The 25554-nt window shown below is 35.0% G+C and overlaps 1 protein-coding gene across 2 annotated transcripts in view; it reads right to left on the bottom strand.

Annotated features, from left to right (window-relative positions):
• The window catches only part of PSMD14 (proteasome 26S subunit, non-ATPase 14), a 48972-nt gene that overhangs the window by 3583 nt on the left and 19835 nt on the right, over window positions 1–25554 (bottom strand). For both annotated transcript variants that reach the window (XM_037396877.1, XM_037396878.1), the window contains 7 exons: window positions 21754–21825; window positions 21321–21440; window positions 20152–20222; window positions 19036–19186; window positions 6205–6312; window positions 2793–2867; window positions 369–494 (listed from right to left, as the gene is read on the bottom strand). In XM_037396877.1, coding sequence (XP_037252774.1) covers window positions 369–494; window positions 2793–2867; window positions 6205–6312; window positions 19036–19186; window positions 20152–20222; window positions 21321–21440; window positions 21754–21825 — 723 coding nt within the window. The remainder of the gene's footprint in view (window positions 1–368; window positions 495–2792; window positions 2868–6204; window positions 6313–19035; window positions 19187–20151; window positions 20223–21320; window positions 21441–21753; window positions 21826–25554) is intronic.

Below are 25554 nucleotides of genomic sequence, written 5' to 3'. Positions count from 1 at the left end.
TCAAAGCAAAACAACTAATTCAATGCTTTGCCAGACCAAGGTAAAAGTCATGTGGCAAAACCTGAAGACTAACAGGGAACTTTACATAGAAATGATATATAGTTGAGTCTCCACAAGGCCATCAGAGCCACACTTGTGTCTAATTTAACCAAATTCCAAGAAACTCTTCGCTGAAAACCGATTATACAAATCAAATAACCACCCAGGTCCAAAAGAGCTCCTGCAACAATTGTTCTGTTCTTATAGTCTAGGCCTTTACAAGCCATCCTGAATAAAGCTTGTGATAATTAACTTCTTACTTCTGAAATTAAGTAATGGATTTCTTCACTTTATAAACACAGCTACATATCATTACGGAATATAAATACCTTGTTATAATTCTTAGCTAATTCTAACATCTCCTTCACTACTGTTTCATTGAGTTTGCAATGTTCACTGTAGTCCTGCAGTGTCAAACCTTCCATCCAACTCTTCTTATGCAAATTTAGCAACATCTGCAAAACAAAACCTCTTTAGAGCATTTATTGTACAATATATTCATAATACTATGAAGATATCTTTGACATAAAAACAATATAGAATAGCAAGAATGTAATAAAAAAATATTGATCTTAATGATGCTTAAATACAGAAAATACAATAATTGACTATTTTGCTAAAGCAGACCACAGACTTTGCATAACTTTTTAAAGGTCAAACTTCTTGAACCCTAAATATGAAAATGAGGCATGTAAATCAGGGTCATATTTACTTTGACAGGAATATTTAGATTTTTCTTCTGTAATTTTTTCTTTTTGGTGTGGGTTAAGAATGCACAATTGCACTGTAAAGAGAGCTAACAGAAAGGTGAATATTTTAGTTGTCAAGTAAGGAATGGTTGAAGCTTCTGGTCTCTGAAGAAGCTGAAAAATATTTTAATGCTTGGATTTAATGTATGAAGTAGTTACTTAGGCTTCACTGACTACCCTAAACTGTATGCAAGCAGCTGCCGCAGTTGCGATGAAGTGAACTTCAAAAGCAACCAAAGCATGACTTGTGTGGTTGTCCTTGTACAAAGTAAACAGCCCTAAAAACAACGTGATAAAGTGATGCAGAGTTTTGATGGTGATAAACGTGGGGAGTATTAGAAATATCTGAAGTGTTCTTACTTGACATTCTGATGCAATTTTTGAGAGTGAAGGAATAGCTATGAAGACAATTTCCTGATTCTCATGAATAAAGAAAGTATAATTTGTGGATCTTCTGCACACTTGAGGGCCCTTTCAGCAAACAGTTTGAGCTTGCCTTCAATTTGCAAACATTCACTACAGACATCTTTGAGAACCCAGAATTGCTATCACCTGAGGAAAAGTGCCCATTTCATCCCATGCACAGCTTCCAAAGAAACCTGGCTTTGGAACACACAAACCGAGTTGAAAGTTTGTGTCATAATTTGTATTAACAAGATCTTAGTTACTGACAGAAGGAGTTGTAGGCAAACTGCATATGGACATTTTAGCTAGGCTATCTGGATTGTAAAATTACAGTTTGGTGTGATGGGCTCCTCATCTAATACATGAAGCACATACTGTTGTTAGTACAGATGGAGATAACAGATCACCACCACCATGAAGGGGGTTTGAGATACATATGAACCTGCCTTATGAAAGATGTGTGGAGATAGCTGCTGCCTCACAGATGAAAGTTTCCTTAAATTGGTCAAGATTATTCTCCTACTTGCAAAGGCAGTAACATACATATGTAAAACAGTTAAAGAAAATACATACTTGGACCTTCTGAAAAGACTACATTGACCACACTGTTATATTTGAATGGGAACAATAACCTCTGGAGGCTTCACAGACATGTCCTGAGAGAGGTGGTTTATGCTGAATTAGTTACTTTTCTCAGTAACAGTGAAGCCTTGAAAGTCTGATATCATCCTAAAAAGGGTTATGCATTTCACAAATTCTTTTCAATTCCCTGATTTGCATGTACATTCTTCCATTATTCAAAACTGTTCTTTTTAATTGCTTCTTCTAGCCCTCTAGAAGTCAAAATTACCATTTCATCATAAACTTCAACTCTGAGATCAATTTATAATCCTAACAAGGCCATGAACATACAGAGGTAAACTGACAAGACTATGGCTTTTCAAGAATTAACTTCTGTAGGTGATAAATAAGTCTTTTTCTTCTGTTTGTTTTTCCTGGTTGAGACTGACAAGCTAGAACTCACTTGTAACTGAGGAAGTCTGATACCAAAGAAACTGACAATATTTGAAGTCAGTAACGGAAACAGGATTTTTTTCTGTAAATGCAGGACACTGATATTCAGTGAAGTCCTGGGGAGCTCCATTCATACCAACTGGAAGAACCTTCTGTCAAAGTGATATAGCCGATAAAAACTTGAAATTCCTTGGTTATACAATTCCGTTTTGGGAAATGTGGTCTTCTAGCCTCAGGAATTCCATCTTGAGAAAATCTAGTCTAGGTGTATGTCTTTCAGCTTTATCACTGAAAACTTGAAACTTTGCACAAACCTGCTAAGTGCAGAGAACAGCATGAGGACTTTGCATAAAACATGTGGACAAAAATGTTGTCAAACTATTCATCTGAATATTAGAATGTCGGTTTGGAAGGTTTCACCATCATGAGTACACATCTAAGTACTTTCTGGAAGAGAATCTGTCTACTCCAGGAGAGTTACAACAACTACCGAAATTACCAGCAGTTGAAATGAGAATATTCTCACAAATCTTACATAGTTTGTATAGTGGTTTTTTCCCTCTGAACAAAAGCTAAAACAATTACCTTTTGTTCTAGTTCATTCTTCCTGTAGTTGATGGTAATGGAATAGTAATGTCTGTTTAGCCCATGAATTAGTGCCTGTAAAATTCAGGAAAAATTTTGCATAAAAATTACCCACCACTGAAACGAAGAAATATTAGAAAAGAAGAGTTCATTTAAATACAGCCATCTTAAAACATTACTTAAACAAAAGAAAAACACAAAGAAACAAACACACAGAGACTGTAAGTAAGTATCAATTAAATACACCTGTTGCTGTTTCTCTTTCAGTGTTCATTAACTGACAGTTATACTTTCTATTTCTAAACCACAGATGTTCTCACACAGTCACAACTTTCATGGGAAAAAGTGGTAACTGCCTGCAAACATTTGACCGATACATATGCACAAACATATTTCTCTCAAATCCTTCCTCTCTCAATAGATTTGCTTACCACTTCTATTAAAATATAAGGCTTTTTATGTTATTAAAAAAACCAGTGTTGGCTATTTATTTATTTACAACCACTGCTGCCATTCCCAAGTTCATTCTCTAAGGTACAATACAGACAGCAGCTGAAGCAGCGATTAAACATGTCAGATATTGGTTAGACTATGTGCATCAAAGCAACCTTGGATATTAAGCTAATTTTCTTTTTTAAGTTTAAATGGAAAAAAAAAAAAGTATTTCTCATTATAATTGCGTCCTTTGCAAATTTGTCCTTAAACTTCTATGTCACAATCTGATCGACTGAGATTAGGTTGACATCTATATGCGTGCATCTTCTCTTTTGCTCATGTGCATTACATTATTTTTGGTTTACATTTATGACTTAAAGGAGAGTTGGATTAATATTTGAGGGGTGTGTGGGGTTAAGAAAAATTCTATGATAAATTCTCATCACAACTAAAATTGTCTATTTTTCAAGTAAAAGTTTACATATGATGTATACATTTGGAAATGAGATATGATAAATCATATATAAAATATGCAGAATTGCTTGTAAATATTTCCTGTTTTAATCATTCCACCTATTTATGTTTAAATATATTCTTTAAAGCTACACAGAATGAATGTGTATTTGTATCTTATACAACTTAATTCCAAAATTATCTGTATGAAAGCTGAAAATGTTCTCATATATACATTTCAAACAGATTTATTCTGCAAATATACACAAAAATAAAAAACTACTTGAATGGTTACATTTACAAGAACCAGCCATTCAAGATAACCATTAATTGTGCCACATTGTAATTAAAATTGTAGAACATAGGTTTTACCATCAATAAAGTAATTTATGGTTGAAACTATTAGCAATAAGTAGCTTCCACTGCCATTTTCTTACCCCACTCAAAATGACTGCAGATCAGGTTGTGGGGTTTGTGTTTAAAGTTGCAGATATTTAGGGAGTTTTCTAAAGCTCCTAAAATTTGACAAATATCTTTGCCTTCCCCCACTATCCTCTCTCTTTCCTTTCCCCTTCCAAAGCCACTCTTTAAAAGAGCAGACAAATCTAAAAGGTAAACAACCATTTCACTTCAAACCTGAACAGTAATTGCAATTTAGCCACTGCAACAGGTTAAATTGAAACCCATAAAACAATTTAAAAGCAAAACTTGTTCTCTGTGCATTTTGTTCCCACAAGCTTTACAAATTAGATGCACAAAGAGCAAATAAAAAAAAGCTGTTGATAAGGGAACACAAGAAAAATCACCAAAAAAGGAATGAAGTCAAGCCACATACTACTATTATTCCTGAGATTTTAAGGAATGTCTTAAAGTTCTGCTTCTAGCCCAGCTGAAACCAATTATTAAGTTTGTTGCTAGCCTCAACTGGGTCAGAATTTTATTCACAAGCTTAGAATAAAAGCAAAACAATGCTGCAAGAGCCCTTTCAGTTTTAAGAACAGAGCATAATTTTAAACTATGATTTTTAGCTTAACAGCGACATTTGCAACAACTCACTGCCAGCTTGCAAAAAACTAACACAAACAAAAAATACCCACTCTAACATCAGAAACCCAAACCTCCCAAAACATGCCATGCTGTAGACCGTGATCTTAAAATAATGAAGTTGAACAATACTACAGAGGTTTACAAGGGAGGTCATTACAAATAGTCCAGAAAAGCTCTGTTAGAAAAGCCCTGAAACATGCAAGTATTGGCTTGCCTATATATCCAATCAAGAGTATTAGCTGCTTATTTCATATTCCCTTGTTACAGCCTCCAGTTTTTACTGATTCAAAAAATCAAAAGTAAACCACAACAACCTCCTGAAGCAGACCCTCTTTAATTGCCAGATTTCTTTGGCTAGCATTTTTATCACTAGTAAAGGGTTTCAATACATTAGTAATAAAAAACAACTGATCTTTTGAAAGATAGGGGTAGGGTGATCCAGTGACTCGCAAAGGACAGCTCTCTTACAGCAGAAGTTTAGCCCTTATTTCAGTTCTACTATGACTAGCATACAGTCTTTTTCTTGGATGTTTATCTAGAAAATACTACTTTTATTGTTCAAGAAATGGATCAAAAGAGCAGGAATCAGGCTTCACAGTTTCAAGTACACATGCCTTTTAGAATACATAGTAAGGGAAAAAAGTTTTCTGGAGAGAAAAAGGAAAAAACATTGAGGCAGAAGAATGACACAGATAAAAGCACTAATTACTCCAGAGGATACTTGTTTCAGGACAGAAGCTGTTTCTCAAAATAAAGGTTTGCTTCATCAAAGACCAACATTTTTGCTTTACTAGCACAAGTCAGCTTCAGAGATCAAACTGAACCCTTTGTTTCACAAATGCTTGCACAGAAATGTAAGACAACATACTCAAAAGAAACATTACAGTTGAAGCCAATGAAACATTTACCCATCGACTTTCCTACTCCACCATTTTATTCAGCAAATTACAGCATTATATAAAAATCAGAGATCAGTTATTTGAGACAGAATACAAGGTTAAATCTAGATTACATATTAAGCAAGAACTCACATAAGCATATAGTAGAAAGTCAAGATTATTAATAAAGATGGAACTTTTTCCATAATTTGCTTCAAAACAATTTATCTTTAGGAAAGGAGATATGTTAATAAGCAGCGTTTTTTTAATTGCAGTACTGATAACAGTACCTATCTTGCATCACATACTATGCCATCAATTGTCACTTTAAGTCTGTATTTCCATAAATCTGTACTTTAACCTTTGCGGTATATATTATACATGCATTCACACTTAGGTAGCTAATTTAGGGCTCAGTTTTAAACCCTTCACATATCTAACTCATTGATGAATCACATCAATTATAAATGCATACAGAAGCATGCTACAGAGAGAACAATAAACAATTTGTAGCTTACTGTGTTTAGGTACCTTTCCCAAAATTGCAATTGGGGATTGCAAAACCTTGCCATTTACAGGACTATCAACACTGGGTTTACCTGGATAGACGGCTTGTTTAAGTGACCCAGATTTGAAGTTGTTTGTCTTGGTTCGTGTCCCAAGACCATCATATTAGCATTGATCAATCTGAAGGCATCAATAACAACCTGTAAAAACAAGATGTCAAGTCAATTCTTTTTAGAAAATGCAACTAATACCACCAAGCAACAGCGGACAAGGCACAATCAAGTCTCATCTGGTTTTGGCCTTTATCCAGAAAATCATTTAATTATAATATTAATAAAAAAAAGCCTCCTGCTGGCTATGCTATCAGCTCACTACACTACCTTGTATTGTAAGGTGACACCAATTACTACCTTTTCTATGGAGCTCTAAGTTTTATATACATGATATCATCATATAACATTTTTTATGTACGCTTACCCTCAGCTTCAAAGGTATGCATATGTTTGTCACCTAAATCTTATCCCATCAAAATGAATGACAGAGAGAGACTAAAACTGAAAGTGAGCACAAGCTAAGGGACCAAGACTAAAGCCCAGTCCTGTCACATCAATTATACTACCACAATACTTGAAATGACAACAAAATTATAGCCAGCAAGGAACTTGCCCCATGTATTCCCTTCTAGTCAGATGCTTTTTGCTTCTTGTGACTACGAAAGGGTCTATAAACTGTCTGATGGATTAAAAAGTCCTTGTCAGTGTCATGCTCAAGAGTAAAAAATAGAGTAAAAGAAAACCAAGGTCATTTATGATTTAAAGGTACACGGTAGGTAGTATTCAGTGCTATTTCATTGCAAATAAAGTAAAAGAGTCACCGATTTTTAGTCTTTCCTGTGCTAAATTTCTCTACGAAAATGTTTGGAAATAAGATTTCACGACCTCATACAAACCTGTGTCGTCCCGTCCCGTTCCCCCCCCCCCCCAACACCTAGATGAGGTGAAGCAGAATGGAGAACATACCAACACCACGCTCAAACTCACTCTTACTGGGTACTCACCATTACAGAGTCATAACTGCAAGACAAGATTTCTCGTTTAGGCCCCAGTCTTTTACTTGGACCAGTGGACATACAGCCCGTGCATCCACAGAAGCAGAGCCAGGCATACTTTGCAGGCAGCTTGTCTGCATATGTTTGAAGTTATTCTATTTTATTAAACTAAATGGTTTAAATGTCCTTTTAACAGCTTTTCTAGTAATTTTTATTCTCTTCCTCTCCACACTACGGATTGCACAACAACAAATGCATTTATATGGCTTGTTTGGTATTTTGAGGAATCAGATCCGAACCAAATCTTTTATGTTGAACAACCAAGGAATCAACCACTGTCACAGAAAGGCTGAAGAGAAAGCAACATCCCAGTCTCCCACCTCGTTCTAGCATTTTCCTCTCCATTTACACAAATAATTAAATATATATGCAATTTCTTAGGAGTACAATATGAACATAGTGGTCATTCCTGTGGACATAAAATTAACTGGAAAGTACTTATAACAAAAAAAAAAACAAGCCAAGTGTAAACTGAAAAAGCCTAGTAACTTATCACCTGTTGTATTTACTATTGAGACCCAACTATTTCAGTCATGTTGAGTGACTCTGTGCCACTACGGGCCATTACCTGGACTCTCGGTTGACTGGCCAGACCCATCTACATAAGTTATGTCTTAAAACTGCGTGCAGAAAATGTTAAAAACCCCACTTCTTTATTAAAAATGCTAGGTTGTGACTCAAAGTGAGTTAGTTAACAGTGACAATTTTTTCTGAACAATAATAGGAACAAAACACAATTCAGACTTAATATGCAGAAACATGCCATCTGATACTAATGCTATAAAAAAAGGAACTGCATGTAAAAAACCTTAATTCTGAAAAAGATCGGGAATAGTTTGTATATATCCATACATTCTTTGTGGTAACATACAAAATTACTGTATTTTTTTCCTTTTTTATCACTATCAGATTTCTCCCCATCTCAAAACACTTGTGACAAGTTTTTTTATGTATCTCTCTGCATTCCATTTTAACCAGATGCTCTGATTTATGAACACCTGGAAATGCCTGACCATAACAAACAGGCAGTATAAATTAAAAAGTCAAGCAAAGCAAAAGAATTAGACAGCACAGGCTCTCCAGATACTAGCTAGGTAAGGAGAAAAAAAAATCCCAAGCAAATACAAATTTATCCGGAGGAGCAAGAAACATGAACTTGGCAGTAACTATAATCACAAGGAGCTGCTTTATAATGAACAGCCATGCTTCCAGATTCAAGTTTAAGTCAGAACTTTGCTATACAATGTTGAGCTTATCCAAATACAAATGGCAGTCCAGCATGTATTTGTTTTAGGACTTGAGTAATGTAAAATAAGAAGAAAACCCACAATAAAAAAACAATTAAACTTGGTTTTGATAATAAATTCAACATTTCAGTTGGTATTCTCAAGGTTATGTTTGGATAAATTTCACATTAAAATTTATCCATTGAGAACTAGCTGCTAAAATATTTCTGAGTGATACTGAGTATTACTCTACCATCTTAATTCTGACCAGAAGTTAATTTTCTTTACGTTTCAGGATTTCCTTCACTTTACCTGTGCAGGAAAGGAATGTCTTCTCTATCTGTTCTCCTGAAGGAATGAAATGCAAGTATTTCCTAAATGGAACAAATACCAATCTAATAGAAAGTGGTATGAAATATTAAGTTCACAAATATTATGCTTTTAAAAGGAATAAAATTGCAATTTCTACAATCTCAGAGAGGTACAAAAAGTATGCGTGTGCATATTTCTCATCTCAGTTGCACTGTGACGACGAATGGTAACTAAATACTTTAACTACACTAAGATTAAAGGAATTTACTGCCATCACTATAGCAACCATCTTAAAGAAACTAACATACTCAACAACCTGGAGGCTAAATTTAGATCTAATACGCAATAAAAACATAAATACAACAATAAATCCTACATATTCATTTCTATGAAATATAATTGCTTTTTTCACACCGAGCACAAATCAGTCCCTCCTTTAGAGGATTATATCAAAATAAATAGACTCATTAATGTCCAGTGTACTAATGAGCAATGGGTGAAGTAGGTGTTAATTATGCCACAGTAAGATTCAATAAAAAGCCCTGGTGAGCACTTGGAGGTGTGTACAAGCTGAAGTCTCCTCTCTACGTTTGTGTATTTTGAAGTACAGCATGATGCAATCAGATGACAGCAACATGGTCACCCCGTATTCTATGACAGAAACTTTAGACACAGCATTTTGAACAAAGAACCTCTAAAGATTAATTAAAAGCAGCACAAAACCCCACACTCAGTTACTTAGATTTTTGTTGTAAGCATTCAGTATTTCTCATCCCAGAATTTTAAGCTTTCATTGTACTTAAATTACCTAATGCAGTATGCACTGGTTTAGCAAAAACTAGTTTCCAAGCTTTCTGCTAAATTCTCTTTCTGTAAAGACATAAAAAAGTTAAAACAGAAGTCAATGCATTGGCCTATTTTCCAGAAATACAAAGGCAGAATATTTTTTTTGACTGCACTTCCATAGTGCAACTCTTTAACCACTCTGACCATTTAATTTTTCCCAGTATAAGTGTCTTCAGACTTCTCAGAGGTCATTTCAACAGCAGACAGCTTATAACAAAACCATTAGCAGTTTGGCTAGCTTAAGGAAACCTCTTACTTTCCTTTTTTGTTTATTATCACTGCATGAATCTGCAGCATATGAGAGTTTATAATTTCTCAGGCTTGTTAAATTCATGTTAAAGGTCTGTTTTCTTGTTGAATAAATTTTGTTCATATAATGCTGCCTATTTCATATACTGAGTCTTTAATAGCACCTTTGGTCTATGCGCAACTCACAGATCAAAACAGAGGACTAAAATAGGGGTTGATGATGCTATTTACATGTGTGATTCCTGCTGTCTTCTTGTTAGTAGCTTTAATATAATAGAAGACCTTGTCTGTTTTGTAATTAACACATCTTTACTGGAGAGATATTTGGAAGTGATTGCTGTGAATATACTGGTTAGTAAAATAAACACAATCACACACCACTTTCTGTTATCAGACAAATTTGTGAATTGTACACATTATACTCCAGATCAACAAACTGTGATATAACAGCCAAGTAGAAGACACATTTATATAACCCTTTATTTTTCTGAAAATATGTATTCAATCTGACCTTGCAAATATAATTAGCTTGTGGGATGTGTGGATTTCAGTACCATGGATGCTTTACTAATTGCAGCTCTTGGAAATAGATACTAAATATTTGGAAGCTGCCAATACAAAATAAAAACTGCATCTTTTTGTACATCTGTCTTAGCTTCAAAAAGCATAATAATCTTAAAAACAATAACTATACAGCATTTTTAAAGCATTTTCCTGGGGTCAACAACCCACAGTTGAGCCTGCATAATGTATCTCTAGAAACAAAATTTACAATTATCTTCAGTGTGCTTAATACATTTGAGAAAAGCTATAATTAATATGATTCATAGTAATTCACAATCTGAGAGAAGCACTGGACTCCTCAATTGCTAACTACATAAAAATCGGGCCTTTCATAATCTGCATAGTTAGTAAAAATAATGGCTTGATGAAAATGTAGGATCCTTAGTAGCCAGACTTATTTTAGCTTCTTCTGAGAGTGTGAATGCCATTGTATCTTTTACCACTTTTTCTAACACAATCTTTGTAACTCTGTGGGTATTTTTTACAAAAACATCAACAAAAAAATTAAGAGAATGTCCAGGATACTTTACACACTTTATTCTTAAATCCTTCCCATATTAAATCTATAAGCAATACTGAAAGAAACAGTTCTGTTTTGCAAAACCCACTATATTTTAATGGTAAACTTCAGTTAGAAATAACTCAGCCTTTTTTGTTTAAATTAAAAACATTTGTAACATCAATATTTTTTCCAGTGAAGAATCTATGGCATACGGTGACTATCTTTAAAAATGTATTGTGTCCTTGGAATTCAAATAGTGATGTATTGTTTATGCCATATGTTTATGAACAAACATACCAGTGCTTAAAGACAACTCTGTGAAGGATATAATGTGGTTATGCCAGGTGTGGAAAAAGAAGTAATGTCCCATCTAAAATCTCTTTTATCACCTGCAACTGACCTGTTATCAACTGCTTAGTTTGTTTCTAGATGCTTTAAAAATGAAATGGAACATGTGACCCGAGAAGTGCAGCTCAGGTTTATGACCATTTCGTTATTTATGCTGCCATGCACGGTTAGACAACTACAAGTGAAGAACATCTTCTGTCCCCTGCAAGCCCACAACATAAAAAATTCAAAGAAATCTTACTTTTTATGCCATTTCCAATGAAAAGCACTAAGAACTGAAACTGACTCATGCCAAATGCATATCACTGAATTGCCGTGATTGTGAGTTTGAAGTTTGCAACATGGAAATTATTTATAAAATGTCAATTTTAGCTCTAGAAAATATATTCCTAGGAGTATGTGCATTTTCCTTCTCTATCCTTAGAGAATTGCTTACTTGCGGTCAAATCCACAGTACAACTTGAACATCCATACTGGGAGGGGAGAGAACTACAGCATAATACATTTATTTTGACAAGTGAGGGCACGCATCCATAACTCCCAAATAGCAAACCCACAAGTTTTAAAGCTATATGCCTTAATGAAGATAAATGGACTATTCTACATCTACCATGGAAAAAAGGAAATTAAACATTTAATACTTTTCAACAAAAAGTCTTTTTGGAACTTTTGTTATTTAAGGGAAGGGCATGAACTGAAGTAACCTATGTAAATGGTTTAGTACATAAACATACATCACTTAAATCAGCGCAAGTTCAAAAGACGTTGCATAACAAATTTGAGAAGCCAGCATTAACAGATTTGTCATCCCATTTAAAAAAAAGTAAAATACACAAATTATGTTATTCTGAATATATGCAACTACTCTAAAAAATGCTGGGTTTTAAACAAAACAGTGATATACTGGCAATAATAGAACAGTTCAATAAACTGTAGTTTATGTCTAGGTTTAGAAAAACACATCCTGAACTAAAAACACAGAGTAACCTACACGGTAGTGCAGATGCAATAATCTCTTACAAATATGATTCTTCAGGAAAAAGTACATCAATCTTTATTGAATCAACAGTAATCAAGCCCACCACAAACACATCTACTTTCTTATTCTCCAAATCAGGCTTCTATCAAAACTCAGTTCTTGCCCAGATCAAATTAGGGGGTTTTTCGTCTTTGACATGCAGGTTACTGCACCAAACGCTCTGTTCAGTCAATGTTAAGAAATACCACAGTACTGTAAGAGTATCGGAATGTACTAGACATTATACAAAATGTACACAAATGTACCCTTGAATTTCAAACAGAATTACACATTGTGAAGTTATCTCCTGTATTTTAGAATTTTTCCCATTACAATAGAAAAGTGTTAGCAAGGCCAGTTCTAACAATGAAAGTTGTTCCTGGTATAAAAGATCCTGACATAAAATTGTAGGTATCACATGTTTTAAACCACATTTTCTTGTAAAATATTATCTTCCTAACAGTTCACAATGAAAACACCTGTCTCCAAAGCAGCAGTGACAATATAGCCAATTTACTGTTTTGTTTAGTTGTTTTTAATTAATACTTTCAAGCTGTACCCTAACGACAGTTGAATTCACTTGTATCTAGAGAAGATTTATTAAGGTAAAGGTTATTAAGACAAATACATGAAGCAGGGAGGGGGAGCTGGGTATATAAAGAACATCTTGTTAGATAGCTCCAATCTACTTAAAGTTCTCACAAACTTAATTCTTAATGGGGCTAATTTAGATTTCAAATTTCAGGCATTACAGTAGCGTCTCCACACATCTCATTTAAAAGGATTGCTTTTTTTCTGCCTTCTTAAAAAACAGTCACCATCTCCTAAATCCTGTGGTTGATTCAAACAAACAAGCAAAAAGGACAGCTTCAAAGGAAAAATAATACCACTCTGACAAAAGAGTGGAGGTCTGAAAACATGCAATCTTTCAGAAAACTAGTGTAAGACTTATGTTCATCTCAAGAAAATTTTTGAGGCTAGATGGTAATTCCAACATTCAGAAGGGTAACTGTTAAATCTCTGTCTGCTTTTGGCTTCACTCTTTTAAACTATCACGTAATTACCAAGTCATAAACCCATCCACATCCACATTTGTCTTGATAAGTTGGAAAGATTTGCAATACAAAAACTGTCTCAGAAAAGGAGTTCAGCTGTCTTTCTCCACGTAAGTCACTAGACTCAGTGTATGTATAGAAAATTTAATCTAAATTAGAATGCAGAAGCAGCAGATGAGATCAAAACTATTTGCAAATCACTATTCTCATGATCAGCACTCAACAAAATGCCATCTATTTCTCTGAAGAGTTAAAACCTGAAATCAGGTATTAACAAAACCATATTACTCATATAAATATCTAATTACACACAGGTTGTCACCAAGATTTAGAAGTACCAGCAGGCAAAAAAAAAAAGAGGAAGAGGAGTGTTTTATGGAAGAGGTCACCAGAACAGGTCATCCAGCAAATGAAAAACAAAGCTCTGTTCAACTATATGATCCATTAATTTTGCAGTATCATATTGTCCTATGCCTACATACATTTTGTCCATTATGAAAAATGGACAAAATCTCATTAGCAAAATAAGAATTAAAAACATGCTGGAATACTACAAAATTACAAAGTATAGTATTTGAGCCACCACACTTTAATGACAGGTGTAGAATGCTTTATCATTCTAAATAGAAATGTGAACATTTAAAAATAACTATTTTTCTTTGTTAACAGCTCAAAAGGACTTTGAGACTTTCACCTTGCTCAGGATGACCTTGGCTTTGGACAGACACAACCCTGCTATATAACTTCAGCAGCAACTCAGCTCAGCTCTCTATTTGTACAAGGAGGATAATACCAGCATCTTTCTCTCTCTCTGTCTCCAGATAATAGCTATTTTAGGACAAATAGTATTTACCCCAGCCCACCCACCCCCAAACATACAGTATAACTCAGGGGTCCTCAAACTACAGCCCACAGGCCGGATACGGCCCCCCAGGGTCCTCAATCCGTCCCCCGGTATTCACAGAACCCCCCACTGGGGGTTGCGGGGGGAAACCGAGCAGCCGCAGATGACTGCCTGCCACTGCATCTGTGTGCCGGCCCCCTGTTTAAAAAGTTTGAGGCCGCCTGGTATAACTGCTTCTCTTTGGGACTTCTAAGAACATGATTAAGATTTTTTTCCCCACACTTTAAAAACGAGTAAAAGAACAAATGATAAAGTTCACCACATTTGTTACTTCTTTTAGAATAAAATTCTAAAGATTTCATAAATCGAACACAAGAAAGCAATTTACGACTTCCACTGAAAAGAAACTGCTTGAACAAAATGGTTTTAGACTACAAGCCCTCATTCTGGCTACTCTTTGAAGTATCAAACCTTCCAATTCCAGAAAAGGTTACTTGGACCACAGAACAAAGTTCTTCAATGATGTATGTGGCAGGAGTAATTAAATGAAATGGGGAGCTGCTGACTGTACACAAGAGGAAAAAAATAACCGTCAACCAACCGGCAAGAATAATAAAGTATTGGAACAGGAATGCCCATGAGGTTGTTGCATCTCAAGACTCAAGTGGACAAAACCCTAAGCAAGCTGGTCTGAACCCAATGCTGACGCTGTGCTCTGCACACAGTTGAACTAGGCGATCTCCTGAGGCCATTTACAACTGGAATTTTTTTGACTTACCTGGCTACTCGAATGAACATGTTTTTTTCCTCCTTGTACTCTTTGAATCAGATTAAGATAAGGATATAATACCATAGCAAAAACCTCCTTCATGAAGGTGGCGGGATATGGTTTAAGCACAAGATTAGGATGCATATCGTATTTGTTTTTATCTGTCAGGAAGTGATTAACATGCAAAGTAGAATTTATAAAAAGTTATTGCAAAGACAAGTCTTTTTCTCAGCAAACAATGAAAACAAAAGATTTTTGTCATAAACCAACAGATCTTCCTACAAATACTTCTGACAGTGCCATGCTAGGAAGAATTATGATATAACAACATGAAATTTTGCTGTGTGAATGAATAAGAGATTTTGCTACATATCCTACTAAACACCACAGGCACCAACAAACTTCTAAGATGTACAAAATGGACTTCTGACAATTTTGGATATTTTACTGATCCTTATTATATATATCCAATTATTAATCAAGGGAAACCAATGAACTGCCTCAGAAACACCATTTTAAATGGTGAATTTATTATAATAAAAATTTAAAGTTTAGAACAAGTCAAAAAGGAAAACAGCATTTTTTCCTTGATTTAATATATACGAGTGCAACACAGCAAGTTAATGCTTGTGAAGTTAAAGATACTATGTTACAATGGGTTTAGTGTAGTTATCTTTTCCTTAAGAGGTGAGGAACAGCTGCTAAGTTAAGGTCCAAAAAAAATTTTATTTTTAACATTTGGCAAAGGTATACAGTTCTCTGTGGAGCCATTTCAAAATATATGTTGGAAATAAATATGAAATGTCAATATTTAGCTTTATTCCAGATCTTTAATGAAATTACTGCTTCCGTGGACTAGTCTAAATATATATTACAACTCCCATTGCACAGACTGGAAAACTGGAGGGGGTAAAAGAAAGGTTTATTACTAAGTAATAAACTTACAAGATGAAGCAACAACTAGCCAAGTTGCTCCACTGGCCATATTTCAGCATGTTTACTTTGACTTCATTCACAGAAAAGCCAAAACAAAACCTTTTCTCTCTGGGTTCTGATAACATTAACCTTCAGTTAAAATTCACTGATCTGTTGGGGGGTTTGTTTTACAGGCAGCCAGAACATTATGAGCCTAAAAATCGCTATATACGGTACAGAGTCATGAGAAAGCATACGGCATGTGCAAGAATATGTATGTAAAGTAATAAGATCAGTATTTAGAATTACTTGTCCTTCATGTGCCCTACTATATTTATAATATCCCAGTCCTAAAATGGTCGTTAAAGCAGTTGGCATTTAATCCACAGATCTATATGAGAGTTTTATTTTAAATAAGGATTTTATATGGCTTTTTATTTTTCCTCATTGGCTTTAAGAAGACATTATTATTTTTTTTAAACTGGTGAGAATTATATGTGTTCTTATCTTTAAATCGCAATTATACTTCCCCATTCAATTAGGTGTTTGGAACATGTGTATCCAGATGAGGCCAGCTAACAAAGAAGTTAACAAGTTTTTGCTTACTACCAGTGACAGGGCAAAGTGCTTTTTAATGCTTTAGCTAGCCCAGGTGAACCTAAGCCTCCTCATCAGGATTCATTTCAACTTCCTGACACAAGAAAATAACCTCTGCCCCAGTTGTTCTTCACTAGCACAACCATGACTGCTTCACCGCCTATAAGCCACAGCAATTTGTATGGGCACAGACCCACCCTGAGGCAGGTTGAAAATTAGCTAATGTGTTATTTTGGACTTTGTTGTTAAATACATCTAATCTCAGTCTAAACACACCACATTAAAATCTTCTATGCCACATGTTCACTACAATTTTTTGCCAGACAGTTATGCTAGTAAAAAGGTATAATGCATAATGATCTTGGACGCACATTACTACATACACAAGCAGAAGCCCACCAGTACACTGGCCGTTACATCAGCAAAATTACCTCTACAAGTAGTTCTTTTGCTGGTGCTGAGAAAAAGCAAGCTCCCTGAAACAGGCTTAGCTTAAGCTGTCTAACATAGGAAGAGGCACTGGACACCATACTAAGACAGCCATGCACGTGAAGCAGTCAAAGCTCACCTAAGAAATCCCCCTGAGCTCTAATACGTCTGTTCTCAGTTCATCTAAAATCAAAATGCCTTTTAATACAAGTGATCTTGCCAACCAGGATCATAACAATCACACACATTCCATAGCCCAATCTCATCCTCAAAGACAATAACTTAATTAGAAGTGGAATTCAGAATTCGGGGGATTCTTTCTATTTCTAAGCTTTTAAGAATGCACTTGCCAGAAACATGACAGATGTAAACTTTTTTTTAATGTGAAACTTGAGAATGTAATTTAATCTGACTGTAGCAGCTAGACATGTATGAAAAACAAACATTACAAGACTTCCAGTGATCTCAAGTACTGGCAGCAATGCCATAAGAAGAGCTGTAATTGACAAATGTTTAGATGGACAAAAATTTATTCACATTCAAAATAAATATGCCAAAGATTATTTTCTTGAAGAGAACAAAGACCCTCAAAGATGACATCTGTGTCAAACAACAGCCGCAAAAATAATATTATTTTTTTTAAAAAAAAAAGGCACTTAGTGAGCAAGCATGGTATAACAGTAGTGTAATTTACTGGGAGGCTTTTCTCCTTAACAGATTTAATTGCTAGTGAGGTCTCTGTTAATTACTAGTATAGCCTACAAAATTGTATTTTGACAAAATAAAAAGAATCCTATTTCAACATTTCTATTGGAGTGGGAAAAAAAGAAATAGCAAAAAGAGAAAGTTCTAGAAAAAATAAGTCAGGAGTAATGAAATATTCTACTGCATCATTTCCCCCCCCAAAAAAAACTACCTAGATTTTCTTCTACTCTTTATGCAATTTAAAAGAGAGCAAAATTGATTCAGATGTCTAATAGCTGCCTAACAATCAGAACCTATTAATTTTTCAATTGCCTGTCACATAAACAAATTTGCTATAAAATCAGAATTAAAAAAAAAAAACCAACAACTGAAAACGCAACTGTGGCTTCAGAATATTCTATTATGAAATTAAGGGAACCCTTCGTGGAATTGCTTGGTTGCTTTATTACGATCTGTCTAACAGGATATAGGATACAACAGCTTTACAGAAGATGAACACTTACTTTTTAAATATTTATAAATTTACATTAATATCATCCATATATACCATGACGCATTTCAATAATTATTCTACAATACAATGGGAGTGCATGCTCAAACAAAACACCTCAGCAGTATTTTAAAGCAGTAAACCACCTAGCCAATTTCTGTACGTTCTGTAGTTTTTCTAATCCACTCTCCCTGTGGTTGAGCAAAATCGAATTGCCTCTCACATTTGCAGACAGCTCTGTGAAGGTGATAATAGAGCTGCTCCCTGCTGTCATGAGGCAGGAAATAGGAAAATGGCATATGGGGCTAGAAAGAAATAAAAAGAGAACTAAACAAGAACAAAAGAGATTTCAACAAAGGACAACTATAACCCAATATGCTTTGCAAGTTAATCTCCTTTCATAATCATTTAACATACTTAATCATTTATCTGCACCCTTCTCAAACTCAAACGCTTAATACCAAGTCTTCTGTAAAGTTTTATTGCCCAAAACATTTGGAATAGAAATGATACTAAAAGCCATCATATGCAACGCCTATAAATCAATGCCTTCTCAGTTAGTACCCACGTTAAGGGGCTGAACCTATTCCAATCTGTTAGTAATTGATCTTAGATTTTGTGGCTAAAATGTAATATCTGAAACAATGTATACTTGGATTATTAGTTGCCAACATGTTGAGTGACACCTGAATAGCAGAATATTAAGGGAGGATTATGATTGGTTAAGTGTACTGACAATATCAAAGACTTCCAGCCTGTTTAAGGACTACTGATGCAAGATGCAGAACAAACTAAAAATGATCTTTTTGTTTCCGATGAGAATTTTAAAATTTATTTCTTAATGCAGAATGGGCCTCCAGAAATGAAGAACTTACAGATATTTACAGTGCTTCTACAATAAATCTTACGAAGTACCTAAAAAAAAAAAAAAGGAAGCCTACTATACCTTTCCTTTTACACTCTGAATGGGATCCACCACCACAGCAACAGCTCTTTCTGATAAGGCTTCAAAGCTCTGCTGAGTATTGATATCTACACCAGACAACCAACAGCCAAAGCCAGGGTGACTGTGATACCAACCAACTACCATCTCAGGTCTGAAACAAAGAGGACATTGAGATTTTATGTTAAAAATAAAAACACGTAACGCAAGAAGAAATAGTAATGTATCAGGGCATAAATTAGGATGAGCTGTGAAAAAAACACCATCAGAAATATTTAAATTGCTCACCATAGTATGGTGAAAACATGGACATGAATAAATGCGACAAAAGAGGGCTATCATTAAGGGATGCACATTAGCAGTGGTAGATCATGCTTTCAGTTTTTCACCCTGTTACCACACCTTCCCTGAACCAGTTTTTACCCTTTCAGCACTTGAGTAAATATCTACTCTTTAACTCCTTTGGCGTCGAGGGTTGAATTTTCACGGCAGAAAGTCCATTTCAGATATGGACAACGGGAACCAACAGTGGGAAAGGATTAAATATCAATTAAACCAGCAGCAGAACTAGGAACTCAGTCAAAAAGCAATTTGCACTATTCTGTTCAGCTGCTGAGCCTTTTGCTAACATTAATTTTGAAGTTTTTCCCACAGTAAAAGAATTTGAGCAAGCAGATGACAACTGTTGAGAGGTAGGAGTGAAATAAATTTTTTTTTAAATACTAGGATCTTTTACAAAATTTTTTTCCCTTTCTTTTCATTAAAATTGCTCATAAATAAGCTACAAATTTATACATTTTTTAAAATTAAAAGAAACCAAAGAATGAATCTTTTAAGCAGGTACTGTCTAGTAACTGCCTATACTAAATAGAGCAGCATTCCAATTTTTCTGTGCAATGATCAAAGCTGCAAGTTTAATGTGACAATCTCCTGACAAATGAAATGCATGAGGTGGACTGAATTAAATGCTATGCTACTCACCTGATTTCTGGGCCAATTTTTTCTTTTTAAGCTTTATTAATAGCCCCTAGATCACTAGTTCTGCGGAAAGCCAGCTGCTTCTTCTAAACAACATACAGGGAGTACTTGTTACTGTCGGCCCTCTTTAGGGTGACTTACCTTCCCGTCTGTTTCAGCATATCCAACATTTTTGCTTGAAATACAGGATCAACTGCCTCCACACTGACACCCTGATGAGAACAGACAAAAACCGTCGTAGTTGTACATAAAGCAATATTATTTTTTAACTTCTTACTTCCCACAAACAAAAATTAAGCTCTGTTTAAAAGGGCAACCCAACTATTTTAGAACTACTTGACAGAACACCTTTAAATGTATAATACAATTTTTATAAATGTATTTCAATATGATTTTTAAAATGCTGAAATAAGTTTCTGAATTGCTATTTAAGCTAGCTTTACTATGACTAAATACGATTAAATAGGCATAGGAATTCATCTTTTCCTCCTCTTTTTGTTCTGCAAACTCTGGTCTGTTGTTTCTCACAAGTTCAGCTCTACAAGTTTTATCCAAGATAAGTATCACATACTGGCTTTTTGCAGATTCTACTTCTACTATGCACACGCACAGAATAAACTCAGGACAAAAGAATTAAATTATTTCATTGATGTGCAGCTCTGAGCTAGAAAGGGATCTGCGCTGATTTTGAGAACAATATTCCATTCAAGCTGCACAAAAAAAGCATCATAAATTCCAATTATACCCATTGGCTCATCATCTCTTTAAAATATCTCTTCATAACATGAATATTCTTAGTCAAAATTAAAATACACACTTTTTTTTCACATCACAAAAACATCATTTAAGAGACATGCCACCGTTAAGATCTGTCAAAGAGAGCAAGTTTGAAGTATATCTATAGCACCATCACAATTGAGGGCATGATACACTCATCAAATTTTTTTACATTTTGAAACCTTCCCCTGGCTCACAGTAAATGAGTTCTTGAAAGTTATCAATTTATGTAAGTCTTGTAAGTGATGTTTTACCAATATATACTTACGTAAAAACATAACATCTCCATATATTCATATACACACTTACATACTAGTGTTTGCTAACAAAATAAAACAAAAAATCTTTTTAACTTTTTTTTTTTCACTGAAACCCTTAAATCCATTAGAGATGTTTGAATTATACCTAGTAGGTTATACCTTAAGATTGCATAAACGAGGTAAAGCAGGAAAACCTTTTAAATAATGTTTACCATAAGGAAAAAAAACAAACCAGCACACAAAATTATCAAGGTCTAGGTGCAAAGAACTCACCGTTCCCGACTGTGGCATTGCAAAAACATCGATCACTCTCACAGTGTAATCATCAACAAATTCCCCGAGCATCAGACCCATAACTTCCATTGGGACACCAGCACGACCATGCTTCAACATCTGGAATTAAGACCAAATGACACTGTATGTTTGAGGTTCAAGTTTGACCTGGGATAGTTCTTTCAGCCTTTGTCGATCTATAAATAATTTGCAACTTGCAGCACTTTTGGAAACGGTAAGGAACTATAAAATGGTAAAAATGAAGCCAAAACCAGAGGAGTAATTAAAATAAGTTTCTTACTCTAAGCGTTCCAAATAGTAGCAATTTATTTTAAAAATTTGTCTGACCAGCACGAGTCATAAACTTTGGATAGGTGCCAGATGCTCTATTCTCCAGCACTATACACAGATGCAGTATACACAGAACACTTACTTTCAGCAGTGCAAGGGAAGAGATATAAACCTGTTCTGCTGTATCGACCGCAGGAGCATCTGTTGGTGGCCCCTATGAAAAGAATAAATAGTTATTTTCTCTACCATTGTTATTCTGCTGTTTCTAAACATTTTCTTTTGTTTTTCACATTACAAAACTTACAGAAAAATGCATATATAATTGTGACTTTGTGTTAGATGCAGTTCTTATAAACAAACAAACAAAAAAAGCAAACCAAAACACTTCTTTACAGCACCTTCCTTCACTAAACTACTCTGTAATACAAGTCACCTAGCCATCACCCCCTGTCTACCCCACCCACCTCAAAACCATACCAATCTAAAGAGCAATCTTACCAGAATCAGTCAAATAAAAAACTGGCAGGTAGTGCACTGGGTACTAACCTGCTACAAGACATGCAGGCTAAGAGTCAGGTAAGTTCCCATTAGTCAGCCTTGCTGCAATGCTAACCTTCGTCAGCTGTAAAATACGGCCAGTTCTCCAATTAACTATGTGTTTCTTGCAGTGGTGTGAATGTAAATGCTGCTGGGCTAGCATGATTAACTGGCACCAACACAAACAGCAATTTCCCTTTGCTTCATCAGCTTTCAGCTAAAGAGGACTTGCAGATAAAGGCTATGGGAGTACTTTGCAGATACACTGGTACAGTGAGAGAAAAAACGGACCTCCGATCCCTAGGTGGAAAAGCTGTGAACAAAATACTTTGCTCTTTGCCTTATGAGTAGTTATTCAAAAATTAGCACAACTGTCCCAGGTGTGAATGATTGGTTGAAACAGGTTCTGTGTACAGTTGAAAATGAAAAACACAGGAGGCAGCAGCTTAAACATCCCTTTCTCGAGGAACAAGAGACATATTGCTCTTACATACAGAATTCTGTATCAGCATACCTTATTACAGCCAATTAACAGTACAATCATTACTTTATTACCAAATTGTATACAACAAATTTCCACTGAAAAGACAAAAGGTTACTGCACTAAGTGATGTATACTCAGAAGGACAACAAAGCAACCCTGGAATACGATAAAAAAAGATACCCCACATTAAGTTGAGAGGGAAAAAATGGTCCCTTTACACAAACATTTTGTATATTCAGAACTTTGATTCTACAGTTGTAAGCAAAATCGGGCAAAGAAAGAAAAATCTTGAGTAAATTCTTAGTTTTTCTATTTAGAGTGGTAAAATTCAGTACAACATGCATCCACATGACATCAAACAAAGACATACCAATTGACACAAGCCATCACCTCCTGAAGATAAAACCAGGAACTTAAGTAATCAGCACGTTGAATTTGAATAGTAACTGTCCTTTCTGCATACTTTTACATTTACACACACAAAAACATCATCTAGTCTTCAGAACACTTTAAAGACAGTAAGAAAATCCAGCTGAGGTTTTTTTCCCCCAATGTCAATGAATTCCTTCTCTATTAGCTCCAGAATCAATCTTCGTATTTTAAATTCAATCTTTTTATTTTGAAACTCACATACATGCACAGATCTGTGTCAACCACAGCTGCTTCCTAACACCCTGAAAACTTTATTTCCAACTCTGATACTGCTGACCATCACCTCTTGGTATTTGTTGTCCCTCACTTTACTACTCATTGCTAATTCTTCTGTCACTTTGGCCTTCCCATCAGCAATCTTCCAGCAGGTTTAACTTTTCACCTTCCATAACATTCTTGCTGAATGTCCATTTTTCATCAATCGCACCTCTTCATCAAGTATTTCCCTGACTAGCCACAGCCCAACAGTGAGATGGTCCAGTGGAGAAGTGTTACCCCTACACTTAAGATGAAAACTCTACGAGCAGTTCTTCAGAACATTTCACAAACCAGATGCACAGAGCACCTGAATCACTTACTCCAAATTTACTACAACTAAATTGTATGACAAAGTGTCAAATGTCCAATCATTTTCTGATACTGTTACTATGTTTTTTTAATCCATAAACATGTTAAGTTTACCTTCTTAACTGTATCTCTCCTGCTTTAAGTCTATTCTAAATAATCTTCTTTATACTTAGAAATCTTAATAGTTTGGAAAGCACAAATACTTGTATTTCCACTTAATCACTGCTAAAAATAAAGCACAGATGAGTTGGGTTTTAATTAAAAAAACTTCTTAGTTTGATAACAACCCACTTCTCCATACATAAAGCTCTCTTTCAATTTACGACCAGTTCTAGACCAGAGAGGGTCTATAGTGAAGTAGAAGTACACACACAGTAACCTGCTTCAGAAAGAACCATAGCATCCACGCTGTTACCACCATACATATTCTACATTTGCCCCACATTTTGTTTAACATTTCACTGTAAGCAAGCATCCCACTACACTGCTCAGTATTTTTTAAAATAAAGAATAGCATTAAAAAAAATAATCTCCCCCAAATTAGCATAAGTAGTTCTGTGATTTCTGGCAGGCTAATGTTGATGTTTCATTGAGACTAGCTTCTCAAAAATCAGGAGCTTGAACTGGAGTTTATTCCACAGATTATGGTATGGCTCCTGAATAGGCTCTCCTACATGGAATCTCCAACATCCATTAAGATGGCAGATCGCAGTGACACCCTGCCTGCAGCCAACACTTTTATCACATCTCTGTCCCCCATGTAGACACCTATGTTCACAACTTGTAAGTTTATTCTTCATTAACCTTTCCCATTTTACAATCAGTCAGTAGATTCAACACTTACAGGGAGGGACAAACAGAATTACATTTTGTTTCTCTAACAATGCAACTAAATTACCTTTAGTTTAAGCAAAAGTAGGAACTAAAGCAGGGTGTTACCCTACCGTACTCATTGCTAATCTTTCCTTTTATTATTTCTATATTTCTTGGAGCTTTCAAATGCTCGTTTACCTTTATGACGGTCCAGAAGATGGAATATTTAATATTATACTTTATCAATCTCTTAGGCATTCTATAAGATAAAGCAGTCTCTGTTTTCAAAACTTATATTAAAGTTCTCCTTGCCAGCTGCCAGGACCCATAGCCAACAAGTCATTTTCATTGTTTCATAGGAAATGTTAATTCAGAAAGGAATGCTTCATTGGTGTAAACCAACTTGCTTAGCATCTTTTTTTTTTAAAGCCAAAGTATTCACCGTGAATAATTTTGCATACTAAATGCAAGTTTAAATATATATGTATGACTACACTAGAGCATTAGAAGATACTAGCTGCAAACTTCATTGTTTAAGCACATGCCCGAGACAGTAAAAATATTAAAGATTATCTTTAACTTTTAACACAGTTTAATCAATTTACCTGAACTCTTAAATACTAGCAAATGGCAGTAAACAATGCAAATATAGCGTAGGTTTATTAATTCTCAGTCTTCCTATAAAATACAGCACATACTAAGTATCTCCTCAGTCACGGATACTTCTTCCATGAAGATCTCACCATCTCCTATCAGTCTGCTCTGTTCTCCTTATAGGTTATAATTACTAGCTAAATTATGAGAAAAAGAAACAAGTCATTGCACTGTACCAATTATGTGTATTAATTCTCATGCTAAAATTCCTTCCTTTGTTTTGAACATGGATTAGAATGAACTGCTCAAGAGTTCTGAAATTATTCTGATGTACCAATTCAGGAGTTTTGAGGAGAAAAGGATCCATAAGTCAAAGCCTGTCCAGAATCTACATCCACAACTGATTTAGGTTCATGTTATTTTTCTACCAGAGATAAAATACTATAAAATACTATTAAAATATACTATAAAATACTATAGGCACACACTTATCTTTCTACAGAAAACTATAAACTC

The sequence above is a fragment of the Falco rusticolus genome, chromosome 8 (assembly GCF_015220075.1).
Source record: "Falco rusticolus isolate bFalRus1 chromosome 8, bFalRus1.pri, whole genome shotgun sequence".
NCBI classification, from domain to species: Eukaryota; Metazoa; Chordata; class Aves; order Falconiformes; family Falconidae; genus Falco; species Falco rusticolus.
The sequence above is the reverse complement of the archived record's forward strand: the minus strand, read 5'-3'. Positions and strand labels throughout refer to the sequence as shown.